This window comes from Sinocyclocheilus anshuiensis, unplaced genomic scaffold, assembly GCF_001515605.1.
Source record: "Sinocyclocheilus anshuiensis isolate Anshui unplaced genomic scaffold, SAMN03320099.WGS_v1.1 scaffold936, whole genome shotgun sequence".
Lineage (NCBI taxonomy): Eukaryota > Metazoa > Chordata > Actinopteri > Cypriniformes > Cyprinidae > Sinocyclocheilus > Sinocyclocheilus anshuiensis.
Window position 1 is genome coordinate 902,900 of NW_015552621.1, and position 10,363 is coordinate 913,262.

At 37.7% G+C, this 10,363-nt stretch overlaps 1 protein-coding gene across 1 annotated transcript in view; it reads left to right on the plus strand.

Annotated features, from left to right (window-relative positions):
* The window catches only part of LOC107666253 (unconventional myosin-VI-like), a 65,930-nt gene that overhangs the window by 40,223 nt on the left and 15,344 nt on the right, over positions 1-10,363 (plus strand). Inside the window, exons 25-29 of the mRNA XM_016457473.1 lie at positions 31-160; positions 282-372; positions 3,710-3,860; positions 7,418-7,626; positions 9,706-9,784. Of these exons, the coding sequence (XP_016312959.1) occupies positions 31-160; positions 282-372; positions 3,710-3,860; positions 7,418-7,626; positions 9,706-9,784 (660 nt within the window). The remainder of the gene's footprint in view (positions 1-30; positions 161-281; positions 373-3,709; positions 3,861-7,417; positions 7,627-9,705; positions 9,785-10,363) is intronic.

A 10,363-nucleotide genomic window follows, 5' to 3' on the forward strand; every position in this document is an offset into this window, starting at 1 on the left:
AATCTCAATGCGTGTCTGTGTTTGCCTCAGTTTGCAGAGTTTGACCAGATCATGAAGTCTGATCCAGAGCACCTGGCCGAGCTTGTAAAGCGGGTCAATAAGTGGCTGGTGTGCAGCCGCTGGAAAAAGGTCCAGTGGTGCACACTGTCAGTTATTAAATGTACGTCACCCTTCATAACCACCGTAAACTGCCTTTCAAAAAAGCAATTAGAAGCATCCCACGCCCTCCCATTCACCTTTACAGTGTTACATCTTCTTCCTCATTCTTTTACTTGGCACAGTGAGGAACAAAATGAGCTTCAGGGCCAGTGCCTGCATCAAGATTCAGAAGACTGTTCGCATGTGGCTATGCAAAAGAAGACACAAGCCTCGGTATGTACACACACACACCAGCATGCCTCTATTAGTGACCGTGATTTCTCATGCATTGCAAACTCGGTGTGAGGATCTGTTTTCCAACACTTATGGCAGTGTGGTGTCTCTGTGTTGTTAGCATCTATTTGGTGTTTTTGGAAAGCTGTCAGTGAAATATCTGAATTGTTTATTGGAAAAATCTTTTAAAAATCTAGTTGAAATTGTATTGCAAAATGTATTCTTTGTATTCATGTTTGCTTCATATGGTTTTGAAAAGCTTTTATACTTTTTTTTTTTCAAGAAAAATCGAACATTTTTACTACCTTGAAACAATCTTAAAGGAACAGTTCACGCAAAAATGAACATTTGCTGAAAGTTTACTCACCCTCAGGCCATCCAAGATGAGTAGATGAGTTTCTGTTTCTTCATCGAAACCGATTTGGGGAAATTTAGTATTACATCACTTGCTCAGCAGTGGATCCACTGCAGTGATTGGGTGCCATCAGAATGAGAGTCCAAACAGCTAATAAAGGTATTACTTTAATCCAGTCTATCAGTTAATGTCTTGTGAAGTGAAAAGCTATGTAGCAAATCCTTCATTACGATGTTTTTATCTTCAAACCGTAATCCATAATAACGCTTCTTCCAGTGAAAAAGTATAGTCTCAATCATCTTGTCTGAATATGTTGGGGGATTTTGATGTGAGAGGACAACAGGGGATACAGTTTTTCACTGCAGGAAGGGATATTATGGATTATGGACTCGTTATAAATCCTTAATGATGGATTTGTTTTATTGCAAACACACAGCTTTACACTTCACAAGATGTAAATTTAAGAACTGGAGTTGAGTAGATTACTTGTGGATTATTGTGATGTTTTTATCTGCTGTTTGGTCTCATTCTGACGGCACCCATTCACTGCAGAGGAACCACTGGTGAGCAAGTGATGCAATGCTAAATTTCTCCAAATCTGTTCCGGTGAAGAAACAAACTCATCTACATTTTGGATGGTCTGAGGCTGAGGACATTTTCAGCACATTTTCATTTTTGGGTGAACTATTCTGCTGTGCAAAGGCAAAAGACTGTAACTTCGTTTTTGGTTAAAAAATGAGTTGTTGATATTTTTGAGACATTCAAGACCTCCTTTATTATGTGGATAAGTATCTTGAGTCAATTCCGTTGTTTTTTTTCTGAGAACATAATGGGTTATCTTAACAGTAACTTCGAAAAGCTCAGGAGAAAACAAGGCAGAACACTGTATAACTCCAGTTACTGCTCTTTGACTTAGCTTTAGAACGCTCAAATTGAGTTACAGTGTTCTGCCTTTGTTTAGCCGTGCGTCAATATGAAGTTACTGTGCCAGCCTGGAGTTATACGGTATTCTGCCTTTGTTTTACTGTCCATTAAAGTCTGCCGCATTTAAATTACAGTATAGCTTGTGTTATTTCATACATCTATCTAATTCGTTTGTCCAAAAAATTGCAGACAGATCGCGATCTACCAAACTGCTCCATATAACAAAGCACTGTAAACAAGCAAAGACTAGATAACTTGGCTACAATAATGAATCATAAATAATCTTTAAACTTTTTCTTTCTTTTTATAATGCAGATTATTCTTAGTGCCAGCATGTCAGTCTGGGGCTGCCCACTTCTGCACGCGCGTGGACTCGAACGCCGTGACAGCATAGCATGATCACATAAAATCAGTAGATTTCGCAATTAAATCCATATCCTACCTTTTCTTGTAACCCGATAAAATCCATGGCAATGAACGTCATCGGAGATTTTTAATCCACAAGCATCCTGAGCATTATTCCTACTTGCTGGCGTTCACATCAATCCACAAATTGTTCTTTTAGATTAGACTATTTTCATTCAATTCGATGTAAAAGCAATTAGGCTATGTCTTGCATCATTTTAGGTTAGTGAACATTACAAATAAATTGGTTGCCAAACGGTCTCCACTCACATGTTTAACTTTTTGTCTGGTTGTTACGGTCAGAAAAAAACAATTAATAGTCACATTACTATGTTGTAGCCTATGAGATAGCCCATGATCACTAGATTTTATACAGGTGTTACTATAATGATTTTGTAAATGGTGATCAGCAACCAAATATTGATAATGTGGAAGTTACTGCCTTTTGCCTTGGTGTGACCTCACATTTTGCAGAAAAAGAGTACAGTAACTTCAAAATAGGGGTAAAAATTAAGTTTGAGCTCACAATTTTTTAATGTAGATAATTTTCATTACTAAAACATCTAATTGCCAAATTTCCAGTGTCCTACCTATAATTAATTTGGCTGGACAAATAAAAAACTTTTTCTCAGTTTCACACTCTAGCAAGTTAAGGTCTTTTGCCTTTTTAGGGCATAATACTAAATGTAGAAATTAACATTATTAATAAATGCTGTAGAAGTATTGTTCATGCTTAGTTCATGTTAACTAATGAAACCTTATTGTAAACTCTTTTGACTTGCTTTGCATGCCTGTTAGTAAGTGGCTCCGTTAAAGTGGGCCAGATCAAGCTGTAATAAAATCCATGGCAATGAACGTCATCGGCGATGTTTAATCCACAAGCATTCTGAGCATTATTCCTACTTGTTGGCGTTCACATCAATCCACAAGTCGTTCTTTTAGTTAGGCTATTTTCATTCAATTTGATGTAAAAGCAATAGGTTAAGTATGTCTTGCATTCTTTAACGTTAGTGAACATTGCAAATAAATTGGTTGCAAAACGGTATCCACTCACGTTTAACTTTTTATCTGATTGTTACGATCAGAAAAAAAAAATACAGTCACATTACTGTATGTTATAGCCTACGAGACAGCCCGTGATCACTCGATTTTATACAGGTGTTACTAATGATTTTGTAAATGGTCATCAGCAATCAAATATTGTATATAATGTGGCTGTTACTGCCTTTTTCCTTGGCGTGACTTCTCACTATTTGCTGACAATGCAAAGGCAGAGTACAGTAACTTCAAAATAGGAGTAAAAATCAAGTTTGAGCTCCAAATTTTTTATGTAGATAATTTATTACTAAAATATATCCAGATTTTCAAGAACTGGATAAAATATATCCAGATTTTCAGTGTCCTACCTATAATTAATTTGTCTGGACAGATAAAAATCTTTAAAGTCAGTATTCCTTTAAGTATAATAAAAGAAATAATAAATAATAAAAAAAAACAACTTGATATTTAGTTTTTATTTTATGTTTCCCAAAATGACCCAAAATATCAAAATGAGATCTAATATAGAAGTACATTGAAGATATCATTGAAGAGGTGTACAAAATATGTATTTTTGAATAAACTAATAGACCCTATTCTCTTTTCTCATGGCAGCATTGATGGCATGATGAAGGTGAAAAATTTAAGGAAGAGGATGGAAAAATTCAATGAAGCTGTGATTGGACTCAAAGAGGGAAAACAAGAAGTGAGCAAACAGGTTGAGGAACTGGCCGCCTCCACCGACGCCCTCATGACCAAAATCAAGGTGAGGTTTTCCACTGGAAAACCGCCCAAGGTCGTCAAACCCCTTTTCACCTCCTTCAGCTCACAAAGCACAATGATGTTACATGGTGTAGCTCTTTTCTTAGTCTGCTGTCGTGTATCGGTTTCCATGCATATTTCAACAGGTGTGTGTTTTTCCATGTCCTGATGAAGGCGATCTAAAGCTGTGGCTAGAATTGTCTGCCAGCTTCAAGTGTCTCTCTTCTTAAGTTCTTAGGGCCCAAAGAAAGAGAGCAGAAGCGTTTCATCTCATTCAGCAGAAAATCTAGCACTCAACAGCAGAGTAAATAAATACAAAGTATGCAAATCGACAGTCGACAATGAGATTTCTGTCTGCAGATCATCATTGACATTCGCACCACATGCTGTCAAGTCGATTTTCAAGGCTTTGCCGCATTATGCCGTTTCTAGTGTTGATTTCTTGCCTTCCTCCGAACTTTCTGCTTTGGCTGATTGAATGCAGTATATGCATTGTTGTATTCTGTACGTGGAGCCCAACCTCATCTGTCAGACTCGGAGTGCATTATTGACAGGGAGCTCGAGAGACATTGCGCCCTCTCCCTGATAGATAGCTGGCACCAGAGCTGAAACTTTTCCACCTGAACATTCTGTTCCTCCCTTTAAATGAGATGCGCTCTGCACTTCTGCACCCGTGATAGCCCTCTTTGTTATTAGCATAGCACGTTTTGATTAGCATGTGGTTTTTGATTGGCAATGCCTCCTATTACCTTACCATCTGGACTGGAGATTACTGTGGCCTCCCTGGCTAATAACGTAGATTGTTCTATCAATGGCTGTCATTCAACACACTAGCGCGAACTCATCTAGCGTTAGGGGGTGAGACGGACCTTGTCATTGAGTCCCCACCCCTCTGCGGAACAATGATCATTCACAATGCTTGCACCCCTCCACGCACCTCTGGTGCTCTGCCAGATGGCACAAAATTCACATCCAGGTTTAATGAATATCTGCAGGATATTAAAACAACTGCGGTGAATGTGGCCCAGCGTCACTGCTGTCGCCGAGCTGATGGGTAACCACGGAGTTGCTGCCACTTTCTTGTGAAACCCTTGTTCAAATTTGTTTAATGAAGCACCAGAAGAAAAGCTTTTTAAAGACGCTACTGTAGAGTTCAACCAAGTGGCCTGTCCTGTTATCATTTGTCATCATTTACTCACCCTAATATTATTCCAGCCTCTTATTATTACAAAAGGAGATATTTAGGCAGAATGTGTAAGCTTCTGTTTTCCATGCAACAAAAGTGGATAGTGATTTATGCTGTCAAGCTTTAAAAAGTATACAGTATAAAAATAAGTCAAATATACAACTGACAAACACTAAGACCTCTCGTGATAAACAATAACCAACAGATCAAACTGAAGATGTTATTCACTGAAAATCTTCCCCTCACTTTGAAAATCTCATTTGCAGTCATGTTTTTAAATACATATGGAAATCAATGGTGTTTGCCATCGGGGATGTCAAACCTGCCTTGATATGTCCAACAGCTAGGGATGCTCCGATCAGGATTTTTGCAGCCGATACTGAGTACGTGGGATGTGTTTCACATACATTTATTTATTTGTGGCGCTTGCCACAATATCAAAACCTCTGTTTCTCCCGCTTTAAAGCACCTCCTGCTGGCAGAGAATTTGCTTTTTCAGTAAGTCCGTCTGATTTACGCAGCAAACATATTTTCATATTTTGCTTTTCCTATATCTGACAAATAGCAAATTTTTCATTGTTTCTCGAAACGTCATTGCATTTCCACACCGGCGATTTATGTCCCCACGCATCATGTACGTTGTCAAGCGTTGACGTCATCAAATTGCGATCGGTTCGTGAGATCGGCCAAGTGTAGTAAGTACCGATCGAGTCATAAAATGTGATTATCGGCCGATACCGATCTCCGGCCGATCGATCGGAGCATCCCTACCAACAGCATTATTATTTAGTTGCAAACAAGCTCAAGTGACAATACTTTTGGTGAGTAACAGGAACAATTTGTTCTTCACAAAAAACTATTGTATTGTTAGGGAACACAGTTTTACCCCATAAGACAAATAAGTTTCAATGAAGAACAGGAGTCAAGTTAAAAGTTTACTGAAGTCAGAGTTCTCCACACTTTCAAAAGCCATAGAAAATGAGTAATCTAGCCTCTAATTTAGAATACAGAAACACTAGTATTATAGGCATATAGATAACAAATAAAACAAAACATCACACTCTAGAACTCTTGATTCATTTGACTGCATGATGAATCAAATGAATTAATTACAAACAATTGCATCTTTTATTCTCTGGAAGCTGGGCTAAATGAATGGGTCAGACTCTTGGTCATATCCCAAATACCAAATACAGACATTGAATATAACATTAATACCAGAATAGATGCAATGGATTTAAGAAAAGTACGATTTCCAATTGAATTATTCCCTATTCATTATATAACAAAAGAGGAGGGCATCCACTCCTTCATTATGACTTTAGAAGGCTTGGTACTGTATCATACTAACTGACCTCACATCAGATAAAATGACTGACAACCCAAAAATCCTATCAAACTGCTGTGCTGTCTTTTTTTATTCAGTTTTGTTTGTCAGACTTACTAAACTATCGGTGACATACAAGCCTCCTTTTTTTTGGTAAATATTGGGATTGCGAAAATACAAGTGTTGAATGAGTGGTAGACAGCATGAACTAAACTTGCAGATTTTTAATGATTGTCCAAAAGCAATACATCTCTACATTTGCACAAAAGAAATGAATAGTAGAATGCAGTATGGTGGATATTTTTAGAAAGTGATACAGTTTAATTAGCGCTTTTCTGACTTCTTGACGCTTGTGTAGATTTCCCCTTGTAATTTCGCCATTTCTCGTATTGTGCCATTATATTTAGATTTCATCATAACAACCTGAAACAAATGTTTTCTTTTTGCACAATGATAAACAGCATTTTACGGAATTAGTTCCAAAATCATCATGCACATCAGTGAGCAAGCTGACTCGCTCTTAGAAAGCTGTGGGTGTGGTTAAGTAATCACTGTCGTTGTAAAGTCAAATGTGTGGAACACTTTTAAGATACTTTAATGGAGCTTTTTTTTTGCCCTTTTGGAGCTTGGCAGTATAAATCAACATTTACTTTTTGCTGTATTGAAAACTGAAGCTCTCATTTTGTGTTTCACAGAAGAAAGGAAGTCACACAGGTCTTGTATTTCTATTGAGTTCAACACACAACACGACCATGTCTGAACAAGTGACTCTTAAGAGCCTCTTCTTTTTAGCGAATGACAAACATACAGCATGACCAGTGTTGCCCGATTCCTGAAACAAAGGACTTTTATGAGCCAATTCTTTTAATGAATAGCTCAAAGAGATGAGTTACCAGTTTTAATCACTGAGTCTGAAACATTTCCCTGTAAAATTTAATTCATATGTAAGCAGAGCAGACATTATAACTAAAATATGCATAAAATATATATAACCCAAATAATTTAAATCAAATCCATTTTAACACTCTCTTTTTGACTTTACCCTCAGTCTACGGTGATGAGCCGCAAGGAGATCGAGCAGGAGTATGAGGGCCTGGTGAAACGCTCAGAGCAGCTCCTCTCCTCAATGCAGAAGAAGAAGCAGGAGCAAGAGGAGACGGAGCGACTCAAGCGCATCCAGGAGGAGATGGAGAGAGAGCGGAAGAGGAGCGAAGAAGAGGAGCAGTTGCGCAAACAGGAGGAAGACGACCGCCGCATGTGAGTCACGTCGCAAGTTTCGAATCGGATGAACCGTACATTAGGTCAGAGTCCCAGCGCGTTTGAAAGAAGAACAGGAGCTGAAAAAAAGGGTGTGGGAGGGGATTGGCAGAGAGATTAATACATCACTGGAGGGTTCGGCTTGACCTGCTCTCTCTTATGCATTCTCCAGAGCCTGCTGTCTTGGACAGCATCTGTCATCGTTTCACGAATCAGGCCATGATGATATTTCTATGTTTATAGTCTTGTCAAAGAATATTCAGTTCCACACTAGTAGATGCAACAACAGCAACTTTTATCCCACTGCATGCTTTATGTTTGGTGCGGCCCATCCACCCTGGAGCCCTTCCTTATGGATTACTAAATTATCTGGATTTAATTGTTTAACTTTTTAATTAAATTACATAATTTAGTTTTATGTAACGTAAATGCGATTACCACATAGCTTTATAGCCAGTTGGCTGCTCCATTTATACAAGTTATTTATTCATTATTCATTATTAATGATAATGTCATGTAACAATAATGTTAAATAATATAATAATTATATATAGTATAGTATATAATATATTAATAATAAATAGTATGTGCAGTACAGTATAGAATATATCTTATAATAATAAGACCCAGAATCCCATTGTCATAATGTGATGGAGAATATCATTCAGTGTGGCCTGCTTTTACCTCATACATTTATTAGAGCCAACATTTTGCTGTACAACTCCAGTCAACATACATTAACAACAACTAAAGGTTTGGATTACCCTTAAGTTCTTTGCACACTCTGTATGGAGAACTTTTTAAGAATGCTGTCTGCTGTGCCATTATGAATTTGAACCTGCCCCTTATAAAATATATTATAATTTTCTTTGTTTTCTGGCCAGGTAAGAATACAAGCTTTTAAAGCGAACCTTTAAAAGTTTATTTACATACATTAACAATTATGACATTTTACAAAATAACATGTTAAGAATTGCATTCATTCTTTTGATGGCTCTCACTAAATATCGAGGGTTTCATATACAGTAGGGTACAAAACTTTGAGAATCTGGTATTTAAAATCCAAGTTACAACTGGAAATAAAGTTTTAGGATTATGATGTCCTGTAAAATTAGTTATAAAAATAGGATATTACCATTCAAAAGTGCTTTTTTTTAATAAATTAGTTTAGTCAACAATAACACATTCAATTTATCAAAAGTGACAGTAAAGACATTTATATTATTACAAAGATTTCCATTTCAAATAAATGCTGTTTTTTTAAACTTTCTATTCATCAAAGAGTCACAGTTTACACAGAAATATTAAGCAGCTAAACACTGATAATAATAATAAGAAATGTTCCTTGTGCACCAAATCAGCAGATTAGAACTGTAACACTGAAGACTGGAGTAATGGCTGCTGAATAGCTTTTGCCATCACAGGAATAAATTACATTTTAAAATATATTAATATAGAAAACAGATGCTAATTCTACTATGACATTTCAACTATTTCAGCTCAAATGTTGCTTTCTTTAAAGCAAAAGTGTAAATTGTAAATGTAAATTTAAATTAGAAGAAATCCAGTGCTCTGAGACTTTTGGACCCACTGTAATGCAAATTGCACTCCTTTATTGTGAGCAGCAAAACATTCACTTGAAATTATATCATTACTGTACCCTCCATCCCCCCTCTTCATGCTTATGTTTTAGAAATCTCCCTATTTTCAAGGTCTTCAGTTTGGCAAAGTTGCATATATCAGTACCCAAATCCATTAACAACAAAGTACAAAGAAAGATGCAGCAGATTTTGTTGGCTGTTTGTGAGATGTATAATATATATATAGGTCTTTTGATATGAAAATGGTAACGACGCTCGCCAACAATGCTCAGACCACACTATTCAATTTCAGCTGCTGTTGAAGGGTCTCACTTGAACTACAAAGACTCGATGCAGTCCACGTTTCTCTTTGTGAAAGTTGTGAATCAACCTGTGGGTGTTTTCACGTCCCTTCCTGTGGGTCATTGATCAGGAGGAATAATTCCCCGCAGGCCAGTGTAACTCATTAACGGTCCACCCTCAATCTCTCTCCCATCAGGAAAGCCGAGATGGAGCAGAAGAGGAAACAGGAGGAAGAGGAGAGAAAGAAAAGAGAAGAGGAAGAGCGAGTCATGAAGGTGTGTATGTGTATAAGTGCTCCCTCTGTGTATTGATTCCTCTCCTCCGCTGACTCCTTCGGAAAACCAAATGCCCACTCCGTCTCACGCTGGCATGTTCAGAGCTGGCCAGGACTGGCTGTTCTGCAGGCATAATCATGACTGTATTGAGCTGCCACAGCGGCCTGTGGGTTTATTCATCAGCCCCTGCCTACCTCCTGGGGCTGGATTATGCTGCGTCTGCGGAGTGAAAGTCCTATGTCCCCTCTCTCCCAATGGTGATGCTGTGTTTGGGGGCTTGGCTGACTTCCCTTGCGCTGCTCCCTCTAAATGAATCGTCCTGCAGAGACGCTTTGTGCCCATGCTGCCCGAAAACTGTTGCACACTCTTCACAGGCTTCTGTGCTGCTTTCTATTCTATTCTATTCTATTCTATTCTATTCTATTCTATCCCAGGGCTAAATCCTGTTTGATCTATTTTCAATCTACCCCATTTTATATTCAACTGTTCTATTGAATTGTGTTATGAAAATTCTCTATTTTATTCTGATTCTATTTTCTGTTCTGAGGCATCTTCCCTGTTCTATTTTATATATATATA